Source organism: Blastomyces dermatitidis (genome assembly GCF_000003525.1).
Source record: "Blastomyces dermatitidis ER-3 genomic scaffold supercont1.1, whole genome shotgun sequence".
NCBI classification, from domain to species: domain Eukaryota; kingdom Fungi; phylum Ascomycota; class Eurotiomycetes; order Onygenales; family Ajellomycetaceae; genus Blastomyces; species Blastomyces dermatitidis.
In genome coordinates, this window is record NW_025544774.1 from 315,706 (window position 1) to 337,021 (window position 21,316).

Below are 21,316 nucleotides of genomic sequence, written 5' to 3' on the forward strand. Positions count from 1 at the left end.
TTCTTTTTCTTTTTATCAGAGTGTAAGATAAAACACCTGTCAACAGTATGTTCATATCTTCTACAGTGAGTACACTTTCATACAGATGTGCTTTTATCCTCATCTTTGTTCTTATCTTTGTCCTTGTTCTTCTTCACAGTCACAGAATCAGTCTGAGACTGCTTTTTTCACTCAGTGATGATCTTCTTGAATGTATAATTGATCAGTTGCTTCATCAAATCATCAATATCAATGTTGACAATGAGTCTCTGATCAGTGGAGAAAAACTCATTCAAACATGTCTTGACAAACAGTCTTTGATAATCTTGTAGATTGTTGAGGAAGAGATCATGATATATATTCTCAGTGCTCTGACAGAGCTTCTTGTGACAGGTAATAAGATAGTGAAAACATCTCTGAAAAGTAAGATAATCATTCTTCTTGACTTGTAATTTTGTCAATTTCTTGAAGATATTAACTCATTCTTCTGTCAGTGATATTGCATATTCAACATTGATCTTGTCTCACAGAGTCACAGCATTGTCAGCTTTCAAGGTTTCAATAGTAATTCAAACATTTTCAACAAGACTTGATAGTATACATCTATATAAAGACTTGAAACAGATTCTTCACTTCTCAGAGTCAATATGATGTGTAAAAGAGAATTCTCATTGAGTTCTCAATAGAATGTCAGTTTCATCAATAACTTTCACATCAGTCAATATATCAACACATCAGGCTTCATAATTAGAGTCATCAAATGTGGTCACTGATTTGATATCTAGTGCATATTTGACTTTCTTCTGATATTCCTGTAACTCATCCCTCATAGTGTCTCTTTGTGCAGATGTAGTGAGATGTTGAGTGATTTCAGCTGCAGTTATCTGGTTCTGTAGCATTATCTGTATAAGATTCATAAGATTGCCTGCGGTGCAATAGATAGGTTGATTCAAATCATCATTAAAAGTCAGCATTTCAGAGGTGGGAGACAGTGAAGAATTCAAAGAGTTGAAATGAACAGATTCTGCAGATGAATATTGACTCTGCTTTCCTTTGTTCTGAAGTTCCTCTATTGTCTCATCATCATCAAATTTCATACTCTGGTGAAAACTGATCTCAGCCTCATCTTGCAAGTCAGAAGCTTTCTCATAATGAGTGATCATTCTATCAATGAGTCATCTAGTGAAGCATGTGATTCTGAGCCTTGAGCTGAACTCTGAAGTAACAGATGTATCACTTATATTGAGATGACTCTGCTTCTTCTAGATGTGTAAAAAAAAAAAATAAAAAAGTGATATTCTTCACAATGAAGAACACACTTTCTCAAAAAAAATAAAGTATATAAATTCACTGACTGACAGATTCAGGGAAAATGAAATATCTCTAATAAAGAGTAAGAGTCTTTTCAAAAAAGATGAACTATTCATGTCAAAAATATGTTGATACAACATTCTAAAAAGAAAAACATGCCATCCAGGCTATAACCTGTAGGATAGTTGAAGGTTGTATTGATAGATCTATCTACAGGAACATATTATAGTGGTGGGTCACGTGATCTAGTGGGATCGCTAACCGCAACGGCCGTAAGGGCCAACAAATAATTAGTGAAACCGCTAGGGCTCCTTGCTCCTTACATTCGTAAGCGTATTCGGAAGCGGCCGCATTATTATCCGGCGGTCGGACGTTCTTCCGAACCACACTCTCTCTTTTATTTTCTCTTCTGTGAACCTTTCAGTAGAAGACACTCTCAATCTTATATGTAAATCTCATTTTCTAGTTATATAGCTGCTCTGCTAGATTGCAAACATTTACTCAGGCAGAGCAGCAGTGAAGAGGAGTGTCAGATTGCCTCTCTGTGAGCTGACTGCTTCTGCCTCATAATACAACCAACTACTCTAAGAACATCAATCCATCATCAACTCTATTTTTAACTTAATTGATAGAATAACTGTAATTATTTTTAATAATTATTTCATCTCTCAGTTTTACAGATTTTTTTCAGTTTTTTATTAATTATCTATATCATTATTCAATTTATTTTCAGATCTGCATCCTGTTATCAATCGACACCGCACCTGTCTCTTGAACTTCCATAATTGGTGGTGAAGGAACGTGCCGCGCAACAAGGCTGGCCGGCAGTTCTAAGGTCGGAATGGACGAATCCATCGTAGATGGTGCACTCGGGGTAACCTTGGATGAAGTAGGTTTTGCGTGAACCGCTGCGTCCTTGTAGAATTTCTGCAGCCGCTCGACATCATTACAGAAGGCTCTAATCTCTGCTCCGATCTCCCTAGTAATTCGATAGGAAGAGGGAAGTTCAGACTGGGGAACAGGCCCGGATGAGGTGTCAAGTGATGCGCGGACTGCAGGCGATAAATGCGGCGAGCCACCACGGTCCAAGGCATCATATGTTGCAGCACGGGGGCGGTAGAACTCACTTCTGTCGAAACGCCCAGGTTCCTTGGCGACAGGTCCTCGAGCGCTGTAGAGTCGGTTCGCGAGCAGAAGGAAGCAGCCGTCATTTGTAATCTGAGCGAGGACGGCACCGGTTCGGTGGACATACTGGGGGAGGTGATAGTCCAGTCGACCCCAGGAATATGACACGTTTACATCCGGAGGGAAAGAGTGTATAGCTTCAAAGTCAAGGACGAAGTCAAACTTTTTCAGGATTGCCTTGTGATAGAAGTGGCGGTCGGCTATGCCTTGAGATCCGAATAAGGTGGAGCTATAAACGTTGGGCGATGGGCTGTCTGGGGGTTCAATTGCTAGCTTGACTGGGTATGGGCGCCGGAAAACTTGGGTTTCGACGATGGAAGAAGCCTCAGATATCGGTAATTCAACTAGTTTGAGACCGAACTTTTCCGCGGTTGCAGCCCACGATACAATTGCATCTTCCACAAGCTTGGGCGTTGCGTTCATCCAACTGAGTTCGATGTGGAAGCAATTGTCGGGATTGTGAAGCCGGTCATAGTGAAGCTCAATTGTTTCAGGGCGGGTTGAACGCTTACGAGTGTCGACGTCAATCTTCATAGACTTTGACAGGCACACTGAGGCTTTTGTTCTCGGAGATTTCCCCTGGGTAGGCGTGTTGGCCCTACTGTCAGTCTCTCCCGCCCCGTTATCTGCTTTGTCCTGGGCAGTCTGAGCTACACCCTCTCCCATGGGAGTGTTAGGAACCGATTTTCGAGCCTGGAACCAACCGCTTCGAGATTCTGGCCGAGCTATGCGATATTCATCGGTGATCTGGTAAAAATAATTGCCGTCTCTGAAATTATGCCTTCGCTGGACGTGACAAATAAGCCCATGCTTCATCAACTCATTTCCAAACTCAACTGCCTCCTCGCGAGTATCGATATCGCGGAAATTTTGCAGCATCCAAGTAGTAAGCTCTAATCCAACAAAGCAGTTATAATGAAGACGCCAATGCCATCTTCTATCCATCATCCTCACCCCCTTCTCGCCCTGTATAGCCTGCGCCAAGACAGCAAGACTAATGTTGGATCGTTGAAGTAATTCGGATTCTGGTAGCAATTGTAGAGAAGGACTATCAAGATGTGGATCATCAAGCAACAGTCTATCAAGTTCAGCAGCAACAACCTCAGACGGATTGCTAGTTTGATATATAATATTCAATGGGTTTTGGTCCTTTTTGTAAGTCGGTGCCTGCAGTCGTTTTTCCTCTGGCGGAACATACCGATACTTTTGCCATATTTGAGTGAGTTGAGTGATGCCAAGAAGATGAATTTCCTCTTCATTATCCTCTTTATATGACTGCATTGGGCGTCTTGCGTTTGCGGGTATCTGAACGGGTATCAGAACGAAACGCGTGCGCCAGAAACGAAGTTGTTCCGCGCAATTGGTTAAGTGGTCCCGATAGCCTGCCAGAAAAGCGTCCGCATAATTCCAGTTGTAATCTTCTCGAGGTAATTGCAAATTTATAGTATTTTTGCAATAGTTTGCACTCAATATTGTTTTAACGACAGGAGTGTAATTGAATGCAAAAGCCTTTGCGTTAGAAAGGAAATCGGTCACCGTTTTACGTGTGAATTTTGTAACTTCTATCTCCCCTCCGGCAACACAAACCAACTTGTGGATGATGTTGCCCATAGACATAAAAATGGTCGTCCCATCTTTGGATAATGAGCGGGTGTTGAATATATTTAGCGATCCTAGTGAATGCTGGCCTGATGCTTCGTTAACTAACTTCCCAACGTCGATCTGGAAACCATGGGCAAGGCGCAATGCCACCATTTCACGTAGAAGTGCCTCTCGGGTTCTAGGCGTTTCTGCGAAATCGGACTCGTCATTTTGGTAGACTCTGTACGGGGTCTGAAAATACTGAGAAGCGAGTTCTTCGCTTGTGGGAAATTCCTCTGTTGTCAGTGGAAGAATTGCCGGCGACTTTAGGCTCTTCCACTTTACAGACGCCGTGCTTGGCATCCGCGGATAGACATGCTGCCAGCGACCGAACCAACTGGATCGCGTGGGTCCACGTTTAGGTGGTTTGCACGGGTTAACAGGTAAAATCCATGGAGACAGCGCCTTCGTTGGAGATAAAGCAATAGGTGCTTCATCTTGGCTCGCATTATGAGTTAAACCAAACCTGGGACCCGTACGGGTCATTGGGAATGGCCCATGGATTTCTTCATTCGGTCCTCGATCGAAAGGCACTTCTGTTGAGGTAGTTGAAAATGAGCCATCAACTTCATTGGGGCCCATATTATGCTCGTCCATCGTTTTTTTATTCGCGATTCGGATTGAAATGGGTTTTGAAGGAGTAGTATTTGCGTTCTCTGTAGAAGGCGTAACATTTACCAGAGGGAGCTCTGCGGTGTTGAAGGTAGGGCTGGAAACGCTATCTGATATAGGCGAATTGATGATGGCGTTTGAGGGTTGTTCTGCAGCACTAAGCAGTTTCTTACTTGTCGTTGACAGGCCCTTGGCATGTTCGTTATTAATTTCCGTACTTGCAATTGCTCGGGGTGGAGTTGGGCCTAGCCCGCGTAAAGCAAAGCTAATCGACCGGGAAATCCGTGGCTTGGTGGACTTCGATGCTGTTTTCATGCTTGACTTTTTGAAGGGTATCCGTTCAGCTGGGGCTACTTTCTGAAAGTTTGACTTTCCATCTTCTGGCCGCCGGTGGCTATTACTGGGGTTCGTTGAAAACTTGCCAGAGCGATTCAATGAACTCGTCGAGAAACGTATGGACTCTTGTTCGCATACCCGAGATCCTGGTGTCTCAAAATCAACGCGCTTAGCCTTTGAAGCTCTTCGTACCATTCGCTCTGTGGGAGTTGTATGAAAGATTGAGTTATCATAAAAATCCATCCACTCTAGCATTTTTCGCTGTGTCGCAGGCACGGATAAAATATTCTTTTTCGAATCCTTGAAAGTTGACATCAAAGATCCGGCCCCACTCTCTGTGAACGGAGATTTATACGATCCGTGCGGAGATGCATATGAGCCAGAGCGCCTTTGAAGGCGGACGTCAGCTGAAGATAGATACGGTACACAGATATTTGACTGTTCGCTTTCCATAACACCCATCATTTGAATTTCATTCATCCTGACCCTTGGAATAAAGGTATTTGTTTGCTTTTTCATTGTGCCTACGGCAGGGGATTTTGTGACTTTATTCACAGCGGTTCGTCTGTCGCGGTAAATTTTCGGATCCCAATAGGATATGTCAATCCAATGGGGAATCCCGTAACGCCAGTCGTCAACGACCGGGGCTGGTTTTGGTAGAGGTCCGAGTGTAGCATTTGACGATCCAGGACCGGAAATTCTACTCGAAAAGCTCCCAGATAAGTGAGAATCGGAGGGGGACGGACGGAGGAGCGAATCCCTGGAGATAGAACTACCCGGCCTCGAAGTATGGTCACTCGGGAGGCGATACTTAAATAGTGGAACTGAATGCAATGGCATGGGACTCAAGCATATCAGATCAATTCCAATGGCACGACTTGTGAGGACCTCTGAAGTCAACGCTAGTGCCTCATAAGCGACTTCAAACACTCCTGTCCCAGGAGATATCACAACGATTGACGTGCCTGTCCTAATAAGGTCACGACCAATATGCTCAAATGCCAAGTACGATGACGCAATATTTATTGCTTCCAATATATTCCCGCGCAGGGCAGAAGTCGGCCTTCCAGATATACTTGGAGGGTGCTTCGGATTTTCCGGGAGCATGTCTTCCGCCGATGTCGGTGAGTCTGGGAAGCGCGATGGCGGGATAGACACGTCCCGGAGGAAAGTCCTGAATTCCTTCTTTAATTCATCTAAAATTGCCGTCCACTTGCCACTTGGCATATCATTGACCACAACGCGATAGAAATCCTGACTCTCTAGTCGGGAATCATGGGTGGTTCGATTTAAGTTATTGATGAGGAAAGAAGAGCCGAGATTATCTACCGCTAAGAGATCATACTGGACTCTAGTAAATAAAACAATGGTCACCAGATGGTGGGCATCGATGCCAGCCCAACGTTTGAAGAGTTCCGGCAGAAGGCTATTGATGACCCGACTAAAGAGAATGTCACCAGTACCTTCGGAGTCAAAGTCCCACATCTCCTTCGACATTTGAATGAAGAGGACATATCGAGCAGATTCGCTCCGAAAGATTGGTATCGTTTGCGGGGCAAAGTAACCAGATGGCACTTTTTTGCCGTCGATATATATGGACTTAACCGTTGCTTTGATGGTTCCCATGAATACGATCTTCTGTCCCTTATAGACAGGCTTATCTGCGAGTTCTGACATGACTAACCTCCACATGTCAGATCGGACCAGAAACTGGTCTCGAAAAATGAGCTCCACGTGAGAAGCGGTGCACTGCGACCGATCTTTGAGAGATATCAAAGCCTGGGAGTGGTTTTTGAATCCAAAAATATTGGCAATATTACTTGTGATCGAAATTTGTAGATTTGGGTGCCTGGCTTTAATATCTGCCGATAGCGGTTTGACTAGAAATAGGTACCATCGATTGGCTGGGGAGTGAGGCTTGTGGTCAGCAGCGCGCTTTGCAGCGGCGTCGGAACCTGGATCGGAATCACCTGAATCTCGTAGCGTTCTCCCACTCGGATCCAGTCTGTTTGAAGATGCATGGTGGTCCCCTTGTGAAAGACGGGGGGAAGAGAGCTCAACAAGATCTCCCGCTTTTAACCCTAGATCGCTAAAAGCACCGACATTGAATAGCACATCTTCTCTCGAGAAGTTATCATCATGAACCCATAGAGAGCAGGGACGATTGCTGAGGCCTGTAGCACTTGTCTTCGAGGGCCCATATACTCGGTCTTGATCCAGATTGGTCGTCCCCGTCGAAGCTGTTGCAATGCTTGGGGTGCTAACTTGCCTCAGATGCGAACCTTTGGCGCGTCCACGTGGCAGCATGATTTATCAAATGGTCCGTCCATGTATCATGGAGACGAAAACGGCTGTGCTATTTGATATTCATTGTTTTGTCTAGAGTGCTGTTCCAAAGCTATCAGAAACGCTGAGGTTGACCAGATTGCAATCACGATTGGATAGCCTCACCTAGCTACACGTGACTAACACTATAATGGAGGATGGATGTTATCTCAGCGGGCTCAGACCTCTGGCTCGGTTTGAACAGGTTGCAGACTAATCCGGCATGACACTAACCTACTTTTGATACAAGTCATGTGCTCAGAGCAATCCTCGCCAGAGGGTCTGAGAAGAAATAGTTCCATCTTCAATGAAGATTTCCAAGATTTATAAGGATTTTTCAGATTCTTTAACTTTGACTTTCTATTACTATATACTCACATATCTTTGAGATTTGAAAATCACCTTAGCTTATAGCTAAAGAGAAGAAGAATAGAAATATTTCTTTAATATTTCAAAAAAATCTATATTTAAGATAGATATATACTCTTGAAAATAATCATATTTTTTAATCTCAGAATTTCTAAGAGCTTTTTTTTATATGAGAAATTGAATTAAAATTTCTGTATTCAAAAACACACTGATTAACTTTGAGATGATACTTCTATTTTAAAAACTTAAGATATGAATATAAAAATCAGATACATTGTAAGAATATTGTTATTTTAAAATTTTAAAATAATACAGAAATGATAAATCTATAAAATTAAGTTGAAATTCTCTTTTATACTTAGAGTACTGAGTAAATTCTTTCTATATTATTAATAATCAGAAACTGTTTCTTCTCAGATACTTTATAAGATATTATTACTTATATAATCTGATTTTACTATTTAAGTTAATTTATTACTTATTTGAGATTAGCTTATAATATAATTATTAATTCAGTATTAAAATAGTAATGAATATCTGAAGAAGTGTCTGAGCTTACTGAGATAAAATAAATATTATCTTAGCAAGCTCAGACACTTCTTCAGATATTTATTACTATTTTAACACTGAATTAATGATTATATTATAAGCTAATCTTAAATAAGTAATAAGCTAACTTAAATAGTAAAATCAGATTATATGAGTAATAATATCTTATAAAGTATCTGAGAAGAAATAGTTTCTAATTATTAATAATATAGAAATGATTTACTCAGTACTCTGAGTATGAAAGAGAATTTCAACTTAATTTTATAAATTCATCATTTTTATATTATCTTAAAATTTTAAAATAATAATATTCTTATAATGTATCTGATTTTTATATTCATATCTTAAGTTTTTAAAATAGAAGTATCATCTCAAAGTTAATCAGTGTATTTTTAAATACAGAAATTTTAATTCAATTTCTTATATAAAAAAAAACTCTTAGAAATTCTGAGATTAAAAAATATAATTATTTTTAAAAGTATATATCTATTTTAAATATAGATTTTTTTAAAATATTAAAGAAATATTTCTATTCTTCTTCTCTTTAACTATAAGCTAAGATGATTTTTAAATCTTAAAGTTATATGAATATATAGTAATAGAAAGTCAAAGTTGAAGAGTCTGAAAAATTCTTGTAAATCTTAGAAATTTTCATTGAAGATAAAACTGTTTCTTCTCAGACTCTCTGATAAGAATTACTCTGAGTATATAACTTATAGTAGACTGATTATGTGACTGTGTCTGAGATCAGAACTAGATTTTTTAATAGTCTTATTATCAATTCAACTGATCTCATTACATGATTTTAACATTAGATAGTAGTCTTATACTGTTTCAGTGAGACTTACTGTCTACTCTTATCACATTTTTCAAATAAGATCATGATTTCCACTTCTCAATTTAAATTATTTTTATTGCTTTAAATGACTTTAAATCTCATTTAAGTGTTATCAAAAAGCATTACTTTTTAAAAAATTAAAAATAGTCTAAAAAAAACCTTAAAATGTCTAAAAATAGTAACTTTATGTTAAGAATGAAACTAAATGAGATTAAATGAGATTACTTTCTCATTTTTTTCAAGTCATGATTTCATTTTAAAATCTGATATATAGTCACTTTATCTGTTTTTTTGATAGCCAGTCCCAGTGAGATTCACGCCAAGAAATGTATGAGATCAGATCAAATGAAATCAAACATGAAATTTATAGTCTCAGCGGCCAGTCTAACTTGTAGTTATTAAAAGTAGGTTAGTGTCATTGTAAGAATAAGTGCTCGCAGGCGATTATTCGGGTGTTTGCAGCTTGGCATGATATGTACTGTTAACTACTAGAAGTGTTCATGGTAGGAAGATAAATGTAGAGGTCAAATGTATAATAGTATTCAAGCTGAGTTGTAAATAGTATTTGTGAACTTCAGTCTATATAGTTGTGTGTAGCCAAGGGCCGCTAGCCCTATTAATTATGTGAGAGATAGGAATAGAAATAAAGAATCTGTGAGAAGTGAGATTTCTTACATACCTCTCTCTCTCTAAGACTTCATCTGTGAAGCCTTTCACTGAGTGACTTCATAGTCAGCTCAGCACTGCAGTGATACTTACTAAAAATCCTTCATATCTGTAAAAAACCTCAGTGAGGAAAAATCCCTTGTTACTGTGAAGAGAAAAGAGTCTGTCACTCAGTTTCTTGTTCTGTGAGATTCTTTGTAGTCTACAGATTCTTCTCTGACTATCACACAGATTCATCTCACATCTTTCATATAGAAGAGTTTCAGTTAACTCTCAATCATTTTCACAAGGTTCTTGTGTGATCATTACATAGATTCATCTTGCAGATGAATCACTCTCTATGAGATCATCCTCATCAAAGAGAAACATTCATGAGTTGATCTTTCATTCATTCTTACAAATCATTGCTCTTTGACACTGTAGAATTGTGAGGAATTTTCCATTCTTTCATTAACTCTGTAGAATTGTAGAATCAAGATGTTTGCAGTCTGCAATCACTCTTTATAGTCACATAGAAAGATTCAGATCTGCAATTCATAATCACTCTTATTTGTTAGAGTGATCTAACTGTTCTACAGAATCACTCACAGTGTAAGCAAATCTCTCTAAAGTAGTATAAATATCTCAGATCTGTCTGTGAAACTTCATCTTCTTTTCTCTTTTTCTGTAACAGCTCTCATTCTTATAAACTGTGAGTATCTTCATTCATCTATGAAGTGTTTTCACTTAGATGACAGAGAGAGAGTATTTCTGACAATGTCTATATATTGATTCAAGAACTTCTCAAGAATAAAAATTTTTTCAATTTCAATATCTTTGTAAACAATGTCTGGTCACTGCTGAGCTTCTTGTGAGTGTCTCTGCAACTTCTTCAATCACTTTTTACTGGCTGATGAAGCAGGGGCACTGCTGTTCATGACTGTGTCTTCACTCTTCCCAGCCCTGTCACTGCACCTGATCTTTGAGCCAGCAGCCAACTCTCTGTCTCTCTCAGACCAGCCCCTGGCTCTAAGCAGTGCAGTTCTCTTCTTTGCTGTAAGTCTTCTCATAAGTAATTTCTTACAGACTCTAGCTGACAGTTCTTGTAAAGCTCTCAGTGTTGTCAGTGTCTTCTGCAGTTCTACAGGCCTATAATCATCTTCTCTCTGCTCACATAATCTCTGACCAGGTATATGCAAATATGTCTAGGTTCTCTATCAATGATTCTCACATCACAGTGCATTTCTGCAATCTCATTGTCAATAGAAGATGAGTCTCTGAGTACTCACAAAATCCAGGTAATTAAGACAATGTGAATGCTATGAATTTATGATAAGAGTTAGTCTGAGTAGATAAGCCTTCTCTCTGTGTCTTCATTGTTTCTGAGCTGAATACTTCAGCACAACTGAGAGAGTGAACACAGCTTTGTAAGAGATATCTGGTCACATATGCAGATGACCAGTCTTCAAGACTCTGTTACAACTGTATACACTCTGATGTTCAGCTTCTCTGAAGTCTGTGCATTTCTAGCAGTCTTCATGTCAAATGCAACAATTGTCTGTACTGCAGGTATAATGCTCTCTGCTTCTTTAAAGAAGAAAATTGATAGTTGTGAGAGAATTGAGTGTTACAGATATTAATGATATGAGTGTGAATTTTCTTTATTTTTTCTTTATTAGTCTCTAAATTGTATTCACAGCTCTGTTTATTTTCTTATTTTTTAGCTTTAATAAGAATATATTTTCTTCTTCTCTTGTGTACACTGCAGACTGTTCATCTCAGTAGAAACTCATCATCTTATAGACTAGAGTTTGCAAATGACAGTGTTAATGTCTTTGTCATAATCAGGTTCTTAGTGAAGACTGCATCATTCTGACTTATTAGAATTCATAGTATGAAAGTCATGTCTCAGCTTCTGCAGATGTCTTATCTGTCTAGATGATTCTTAAGTGAACTCATTCATCTTGTCAGAATACTCTTGTCACTGAACCTTGAATCAGAGCTTGTGATCTTGCTTCTCTGAGTCAACAATCTCTTTGACCTAGTATTCTCTTTCACTCTCTAGTACTTTGCAGACAGAGTGATGAGTTACAGGGTTTTCTTCTGAGAATTTCTTATATTCACAGAGTAAAGAGATATGAAAAACATTGTATATCTGTAATTTAGATAACAGTTTTAATCTGTAGAACTGCAAGCTAACTTTCTTCATAATCTTACAAGACTCTGTCTGCAAGAGATTCAGCTTCTTACTAGATCTCTGTGTGATGATGTTTTCTAGACTCAGTCAGACTCTATCATCTTTCTTGAAACTCTTCATGATATGCTTGAAGTTATAGTATCTCTTCTGATACTCTTGAGTCTTTCTCAAGAATTCACAGACTTTCTCCTGAATCTCCTGAATTCTCTCAGCCTGTTCATGAGCATCATCACACTCTATAGTGTACTCTCACAGGTTCATCAAGGTCATCTGCAGATGAGTCTCAGTGAGTATCTCAAAGAGGGTTTTACCTGTGCTGACATGCTTTGAGTTGTTGTATATGAACTCTGTAAGTGATAATCAATGCACTCAGTTATTCTGATTGTAATTGACAAAGCACTGCAGATACTGTTTCAATATACTTATCAGATATTCTGTCTGATCATCTGTCTATTGATGAAAAGTCATACTTAGATCTTATGAGATCTTCAGTATAGTTATCAGATCAGATCAGAACTCTTCTGTGAAGATTGATTCTCTGTCTGAGATAATATTCATAGATAACTCATGCAATCAGATCACATCACAGACAAAGATATGAGTCAAATCCTTTAACTTCAAGTTCTTGCAGATGAGTATAAAGTATGTCATCTTGATGAAGCAATTCACTATCATCAGTACACTGTCAAAGCAGGCATCATATATGTCCTTGCTTTCAGAGAGGCTCACAAGGGCATTCATTTCTAGCTGTTTCCAAGGTTCTCATGAGATGAGTAGAGAAGTAAGTTCTTCATATAGTCTGAATCACACTACCCACGAATTCTGATAAACAGCATAAGAATTCACTATCTTCTTCACAAGTTCTCACATCTTCAGTCAGAAGTATTTTCTTATAAGCAGCTCATGAGTTCTAGTATCTGTAAAATGACCTGCTAGAGAAGAGTTATAATGCCTTTTAATGAGTTCTATATATAGAAACTCATTCACAGGCACATAAATCTGACCCTCTCTTCACAAGAGATCATTTAAGTCTCTTCAACTCTTTGTTTCTGCAGGATTGATCTCTGCTGTGAGCAGTTTCTGAATATACTGAGTATATTCATTCTTCAGTTGTAGTTCAGACAATCTGAATAGAAGATCTTATGAAGACTTATGCTCTGTTTTCTCTTACATCAGGTCTTTCATAGTGCTTTTCAAAGTCTGCAAATTCTTCAGGTTATAGATACTCTCTTCAAGAATTCTCACAGAGATTCTCAGAGTGTTGACTCTCAGTGTTGTAGAAAGTAGTTGTACAGGCTTCTTTTCTCTCTTCTCTCTCTTCTCTCATGAGAAATTGAGAGACTCTTCAGTCAATCTCTTTGCAACACTCAGTTCAAGCATCTTGTGAAGCTTTTCTGTCTTCTCTAGTCTCTCTATATCTGTCATCCTGGCCTTCTTAATATAGTCTGGCCTGTGAGAGAGTCTGTTCACTGAGTTCTTAGTTCTCTTGATATGTTCTATCTTGAATCAGAACTCACTCAGTCTCTGAGCCCAGTGAATCTGCTGCTGTGAGAGTTTCTTGATTAAAGCAAACTGTTGTAAGCTGTCATGATCAGTTCTAACAGTAATCACTGTTGTGAGGCCCTCAGAGTAGTGATGTCAGTGGTGAAAGAATTCCACTATTGTAAGAAGCTTCTGATCATGAATGTCATAGTTGATCTCCGCGGGTTGCATCTTCCGTGAGAAAAAGGCCACTGAAACCCAGTTCTCATTTGACTGTAGTTGTGAGACTATTCCTGAAATCACAAAGAAGAAGGCATCTGTCTTCAATCTGATTAAGAGTAAGAAATCAAAGTGAAACAGTATCACTGTATCTGTGAATATCTATTTCAATCTTACAAAGACTCTGTGAGCTTCTGAGATAAGAAAGTTCTCACAGTTCTCTCTTCTTAACAATCTTTTCATTCTCTGTTTATGAAATGACTTCTTCTTATTTTCACTCTTCAGCATGTCTGTAAGAGTCAAGAAGATTCTTATAAATGCAAAGATAAATCATCTATAGAAATTCACAAAGCTCAGAAAGATCTGAATCTTATAAATACTAGTTAACTTCAGTTATGATAGAATAGTCTCAATTTATGAAGGTTTCATCTGAATATCATCTGCAGTGATTACATATTCTAGAAAATTAATCTGATGAGCACTGAAGTTGCACTTCATAAGCTTAATATACAGTTCTGCCTCATCTAAGGTCTTTAACACACTTTGCACATGCTCAGTGTGTTCTTTCTTCTTCATGAAGTACATCATCACATCATTCAGATATATTATCATGAAGACATTCAGATATATGTGAAGTGTTTTATTGATGAAAGACTGAAATGTCACAGAGGCATTAGTCAGATCAAAAGACATTATTAGATATTCAAACAATCTCAGTGCAGTTCTAAAGACAGTCTTTCATTCATTCTCAGACTGTATTTGCAGCTGTGTATATGCATTGATCACATTCAGTTGTGTGAATATGACAGCTTTCATAAGATGATTGATCACATTCTCAATCAGAGACAGAGAGTAGTGACTCTTTATTATCTTGAAGTTCAGGTCACAGTAGTCTACACACAACCTGAGATCTTTATTCTTCTTCTTTACAAACATTACAGGGGCTCCCGCGGAGGTCTGTGAAGATTGAATGAAGTCATTCTTCAGATTCTTCTTTACATAGATCTGCAAGACCTCTGTCTTGTGATGAGAGAGCTTATAGATTGATTCTCAGAAGGGTTTCTACTCTTCTATCAAATCTATTATCAGATTCTTCTTACAGTGAGAAGAAAGCTCAGCTGCCTTAGCTGGGCTGAACACCTCTGCAAGATCTTAGTATTTCTCTGATATCTGAAGCTCAGTTTTCATGATCATGAGATTCTCAGACACTTGTAAAGTCATTATATAGATGAGCTTATCTTCTCTAATCAACTCTACAGCATTAACTGCTTCTATCTCTGTGAGTGAGTCTGCTAACACTGATCAGAAGTATAAACCTGACTCATGAACAGCTATGTATGAATTGTGTCTTTGAAGTTATGTAAGTCTCAAATACATATCATCTGTGATATTCATGATAATCACAGTTTTCATAAATCTTCTTCAGATTCTAGAGAGATCTTGCAATTTGAAGATGATTCTCATGAGTCTCTCAGTTCTCAGGTCTGAGTTCTCATGCCCTGCTTGTTGCAAGAGCAGGTTCTCAGTCTTCATCTTTCAGCTCATTCACTCTGTGAGCTTTAGAGACACTACAGTGATCTGAGATTCTGAGTTCATCAATACTTTTCATGCTTGTGAGACAGTAGTACTGCAATGTGATCTCTCTCTGTAAGCAAGCATTTTCATTGAGAGAGCAACAGATTCAGATGTCAGCTTCAAGACTCTTAAGAAGGCTGTTGCTGACTCTGTTCATAACTTCTCAAATTTCTATTTTGATTTGTCTGAACAGTTTGCATGGAGATGTTCTGATTTAGAACAGATGAAGTAGAGTCTCTTTTTCTTAGTCTCTCTATTATACACTCTGTTCACAGGAGCTTGTGAAGCTCTTTCTCTCTACTCAGCAGTCAGATATGAATCTCTCTATATCTTATCATCTTTTTCTGACAAATCTGTTCTCTGTTATTCTGACTCTTACAGAGCTGATCAATGATCTGCTCTTCACAGATCTGTGACTCTCACAGTGATCTGTAAGTGATGAATGAGAGTTATCAGTTTCTTCAGAGTTAAGAACTTAGAGTCTTACTCAATGAGCTTGTTCTATATATCTTTATTCAGTCTCTTTGTGAATATCATCATTCAGGTCTTGTTTCAGAGCTCTGTTTTCACAGATCTCAATTTGCATCATAATTTCATGAAGTACTGTGAGTAGTCTTCATCAGATTTCTCATCTCTTTTTCTAATATTGGTGATTGTGATTCAGGTGTTCTCTGTCTGGCTCACAGAGTCTCTCAACTTGTTCTCTAGATAGGTCTTGAGAACAGATCATCAGAATCTCTCATGATCATTCTCTAGATAATTCAGTCAGTTCTTGACTTCAGTGTAATAGAGGCCTGTTATTGCATAGATGACAGCTTCTTCATCTTTTATATCACACAGCCAGGCTTGTGAGTCAATTTCAAATACAAACTTGCAAAAGCTTTTATAGATTGTGGTTTGATAGATGGCCTTAAGTGATTGTGACTTGAGGAAGTTTCTTTTCAGTTCGCGGGTGTCTCTGGAGATCATGTCTAGAGACTCAGTTTGAGAGTGTTTGCAGACAGTAAGCATTTCTTGTAGAAAAATAGCTTGATTCTGCAGAAGATGCTCAAGAATGTTCTTCACTAAGATTGATTTGTTCATGGGTTCAGAGAGTTTTTCTGTCACAGATGCAGAGAATGATGTTTCATGAGTGATTGATAAGTTCTCTGAGACTTCTTTTATGAGAATTATTCATGGTTCAGATGGCTGCTCCTGAGTGTCTGTAGTAGGGTTTGCAGGGATTGAAGCATGTAAGTTTCTAGTTCTTTCAGTCATAACAGACAGTTGCTGACTGACTGAGCTTGAAATGTAAGAATAAGTGCTCACAGGTGATTATTCAGGTGTTTGCAGCTTAGCATGATATGTACTGTTAACTACTAGAAGTGTTCACAGTAGAAAGATAAATGTAGAGGTCAAATGTATAATAGCATTCAAGCTGAGTTGTGAATAGTATTCGTGAACTTCAGTCTATATAGTTGTGTGTAGCCAAGGGCCGCTAGCCCTATTGATTATGTGAGAGATAGGAATAGAGGTAAAGAATCCGCGAGGAGCGGGATTTCTTACAGTCATATCAGATTAGTTAGTTAATAATAATACTGTAACCTGTTCAAACTGAGCCAGAGAGTCTGAGCCCGCTGAGATAAGATGAATGAATTCATGAAGAATATGTTAAGAGTTCTGCAGTTAATTAACTCTTTCTATCAGCAGTGCACTGATGATGATTGAGCTCTTTTACCTCAGTAGTCTACAGATTATAAGACTGTTAAGTGTGAGCTCTGCTGTGATTAACATACATAAGTTCAATTTCAGAATGAACTTAAAAATCTCTAATAAATATTCTGAACATTTTAACAGTGTTAAAAGACATTTCAGAAGTGTGCTCTAGAAGTTCTGTAAGTTCTAGAACTGACTGAGTTCATTATTAAAAAGAAGTCATTGTGAGAAGATTACTGAAGAGAGTCACTGAGAGAAAGTACTGTACTCTGTAATAGCTGATCTGAGAGAAGATGTTGAAGATCCCGCGGTTGATCAGCTCTTTCTACCAGTAGTACACTGGTGATGATTGAGCTCTTTTACCTCAGTTTATCTCAGCAAGCTCAGACGCTTCTTCAGATATTTATTGCTGTTTTAATACTGAATTAATGATTATGTCATGAGCTAACCTCAAATAAGCAATAAGCTAACTCAAATAGTAAAATCAGATTATGTAAGTGATAATATCTTATAAAGTATCTGAGAAGAAACAGTTTCTGATTATTAATAACACAGAAAGAATTTACTCAGTACTCTGAGTATAAAAGAGAATTTTAACTCAACTTCATAGATTCTGTGGAAGGTGTAAAGCTTGTGTGATTGAAAGGTTGCTAGCTTGTGGAAAGTTATATGGTGGAAGGATTAGTAAGCCAGATCACGTGACCTGACACCCCCACTCACCAGAGTAACTATACACGATGCTATATACAAAATTCGCCTTCAAATCAAGTACAGGTACAAAAAATGACTGGAAAATGTGAAGTAATGAAAAACCAGTCATGATATACATCATTTTTTATCCCCCTATCCCCCTATCTTCTTTATATATTCTCTTTCCAACGCGTATATTTCAAACGGTTGACCTCTTTAACACGGGCCTTGTAATAATACTTCCATTCCATGGAAGCTTTGGCGCGCGTGAGGTTTTTCGGGATCGGGAGTGCAGCGATCTCGGGATCGGTGGGTAGGTCTTCAAGACTGTCCCCCACTGAAGATTCCCCCACTGTTGATTCCCCCACTATAGTGATATCCCTTGTAGATGTCGGAGGGTCATCAGATTCAACTGTGGGTTCCGGGGAGTTCAGTGTATTCTGCACTAAAAGGGTAGGTATTCTCGCGGAGATATCATAGTCAATCCACCAATTATTAGTGGGTACGAGAAATAATGGACACTCAGGTCGAATTTCCTCATCAATGAATAGATTATCAATTGATGGATCAGGAATCGCTGCAGTCTCTTTACGGGCCGCAGTCGGTAGGCCTGGTGTCGCCGAAGGAATCGCCGCAGCCGCTTTACGGGCCGCATTGGGTAGGACCTTCGGGTTGTGTGGAGTAGTCGGTATCGATGGATCGGCAAGATGGAGGTCCTCCTGGAAGATGACGTCTTTTGATATGTATAAACGCCCGTTGGAGGGATCCTTGTGGAGTTCCACAAAACAGGCTGGCACATTGATAACCTCTGCGAGGTTTGCCATCTGAAAGGTCTCTGAACCATCTGTAATGGATAGTTGGGTCCCACCCCCACTATTGTTCTCCTTCTTTTCTTTGAATTCCTTTATCCTCGCAGCGTTGTAGATCCTCCAATTATCTGGAGCACTGTCTGGATTGGCCAACCAACAGTTGCCAAAGTGAGATCTCTCACATTCAGGACATGTAGGTGGATTTCCCGATCCCCGATGGTTTCGAGAGCCCCCTTGTAAACTGCCACGACCACGTCCAGTACGGCCTCCACGGGCCGGATTCGATGTATTGTTGTTCAAATTGGTAGATGTAGTGGTCATTGTATCTGTTGTAGCTGTTGTAGCTGTGTTGGCCGCAGAATCTATATTCTGCAGATTCTTTTTATCTTTTGGAGGATCAAGCCGCGAACGGATCTCCTCCATGAGAAGATCAACATCCAATACCACAGCTGTGGATTTGGAATCCTGTATCTCCTCTATCTTCTTCTGAACATAATTCCTCCAATTGTTGGGTAGAACTGAGTAGAAGGTATCAAATATCCATGCATCTGAGGGGGAAGCATCCAACATCTCCAATTTCGTGATGGCGGACCGGAACTTATCAAAGAATGTGTGTAGATTGGTGACCTGTGTGCCACCAAGAGACATGAATTCCAGAACTGCCTCACGGCGTAACTGTGTTTTGAGGACAGAGTATTCCTTTTCAATTGCATTCCATAGAGTATAAGCAATCCGATTTTCATCATACTTGGAGAAACATGGTCTGACACCTGCACCCAAGGAGTTCGAGATGAATGTGTAGAGCCACCGGTTTCTGGCGTCCCAGAATGGTGCCCATTCATCATCTCTTTGTAGAGGGTTCTGGGTCTGTCGTTTCTCTATCATATACCAACACTGTGCATCAACCAGTTTCGATTTCATGAAGATGCTCCATGTGGTGTAATTGGATGTGCCAGTTAGACTGTTTGGTCTCATAGTATTCTTGACATCTTCCTTGAATTGGGAGATTGCTTTGCCAACACGGCTATCCGGTTCATAAAGGTTGAATTCCAACCTTTCACCGAGATTAGGATTCCATGTGGCTGTACGGGCTGTTGATATGGTGGCAGGATGATTGTTGACATCCTGTGGTCGATCTGTAGAGGATGAGGATCTCTGTTGACGGAGTTTTTCCAGTTGTAGTTCGAGTTCTAGGACTCTTTGCTTCCCCTTGTCCATCTCAAGTATCATCTTGAGATGCTCCATCTGTTGGTCTGATATTGCCTCGCCCGAACGGTAGACACCTGGGTGTCCATTATTCTCATCAAGAGAACCAGCATCAAGCTGTCGAGTAGATCGGGGGGCCGGCCTGACCGTGTCAGGAGCTGTATTCAAACCAGCTTCGAATCGAGAGGGTGTTTCGACAATGGAGCTTTCAAAGGCTCCAGGAGGATGTCCACTGGCAGAGCGTGAGTGTGAAGAATCATCATCATCAACTGCAACTGACCCAGTGGAAAGGACGCGAGATCGCGAACGTGTGTGTGGGCGAGATCGTATTGAATCTGCCATCTTGATATTCGTTTATTGGATTCTCAATATTCGTTTATTGGATCCTTGCCAATATCGTTCTGTTTTTCTTGCTTTTTTGCAAATGTGGTGCGTTTTCTGCAAGCCTCTTTTTTAAGCGAGCAGTAGTATTATTGATCATCAAGATCTCAAACGCATCAATACTGATAGAATAAGACGATTTTAACTCCTGATGGGCGTATCGAATGAAGCAGTAGTTCAAATAGATTATATTGACAAGGAATCCCGAATTGGCAGCGATTTTTGCGCAAAACGGGTCTCATAACCTGTGGAAGGTGTAAAGCTTGTGTGATTGAAAGGTTGCTAGCTTGTGGAAAGTTATATGGTGGAAGGATTAGTAAGCCAGATCACGTGACCTGACAGATTCATTATTTCTGTATTATCTTGAAACCTTAGAATAATAATATTCTCACAATGTATCTGATTTTTATATTCATATCTCAAGTTCTTAGAATAGAAGTATCATCTCAAAGTTAATCAGTGTGTTTTTAAATACAGGAATTTTAATTCAATTTCTTATATAAAAAAAAGCTCTTAGAAATTCTAAGATTAAAAAATATAATCATTTTCAAGAGTATACATCTATCTTAAATATAGATTTTTTTGAAATATTAAAGAAATATTTCTATTCTTCTTCTCTTTAGCTATAAGCTAAGGTGATTTTCAAATCTCAAAGATATGTGAGTATATAGTAATAGAAAGTCAAAGTTAAAGAATCTGAAAAATCCTTATAAATCTCAGGAATCTCCATTGAAGATGGAACCATTTCTTCTCAGACCCTGGTGAGGATTGCTCTGAGCACATGACTTGTATCAAAAGTAGGTTAGTGTCATGCCGGATTAACTAGTTAATAATAATGCTGCAACCCGTTCAAACCGAGCCAGAGGTCTGAGCCCGCTGAGATAAGCCCCAGTAGCCTACAGAATATATTGTACACGTGACATATTCGCTGCTCCCGACAACCAACTAAGTTCTGGAGGACAGACAGTCAACTAGGGGCTTGACGCAAGTCTTTTAGGAATACCCAGCCTATTTGTTACCGTCAACTATATTGCGGACCAATGATTGGCACTTACTCAAAGCCAGAATATTGGCCTGGTTAATCTCCCAAGGCGGGTAGATGACCAAGCCTGTTCTTCACACTCTCACGAGCCGGCAGTAGAGCATTTTTGCCCGCTGTCCGATTTCGACCCATTTTCCCAACGTTAGTTATCCGAAAGGGCGCCAATGATAAAAGGAATTGTTGATTAGAAGTCACAAACACGTCAGGCCGCATGATCCAGCCATTTCAAA

At 39.3% G+C, this 21,316-nt stretch overlaps 3 protein-coding genes across 3 annotated transcripts; all 3 read right to left on the reverse strand.

Moving 5' to 3' along the window:
- Positions 1 to 713: 713 nt before the first annotated feature.
- BDCG_16045 (uncharacterized protein) lies at positions 714 to 1,142 on the reverse strand (the record flags this gene model as incomplete). The annotated part of the gene is made up of 1 exon (XM_045425319.1): positions 714 to 1,142. One exon carries the CDS (start codon positions 1,140 to 1,142, stop codon positions 714 to 716), a length of 429 nt encoding a protein of 142 aa, XP_045278986.1.
- Positions 1,143 to 1,622: 480 nt separating this feature from the next.
- On the reverse strand, positions 1,623 to 7,511 carry BDCG_00013 (vacuolar membrane-associated protein IML1). Its single transcript, XM_045415519.1, has one exon. It carries the CDS (start codon positions 7,369 to 7,371, stop codon positions 2,020 to 2,022), a length of 5,352 nt encoding a protein of 1,783 aa, XP_045271453.1. The 5' UTR covers positions 7,372 to 7,511; the 3' UTR covers positions 1,623 to 2,019.
- A 10,055-nt stretch (positions 7,512 to 17,566) lies between these two features.
- On the reverse strand, positions 17,567 to 20,026 carry BDCG_16046 (uncharacterized protein). Its single transcript, XM_045425320.1, has one exon. It carries the CDS (start codon positions 20,003 to 20,005, stop codon positions 17,819 to 17,821), a length of 2,187 nt encoding a protein of 728 aa, XP_045278987.1. The 5' UTR covers positions 20,006 to 20,026; the 3' UTR covers positions 17,567 to 17,818.
- Between the last annotated feature and the right edge of the window lie 1,290 nt (positions 20,027 to 21,316).

What these genes read in the sequence shown, in the direction of transcription:
- BDCG_00013 (XM_045415519.1), bottom strand. Translation starts at nt 7,371, where the DNA reads ATGCTGCCACGTGGACGCGCCAAAGGTTCGCATCTGAGGCAAGTTAGC.
- BDCG_16046 (XM_045425320.1), bottom strand. Translation starts at nt 20,005, where the DNA reads ATGGCAGATTCAATACGATCTCGCCCACACACACGTTCGCGATCTCGC.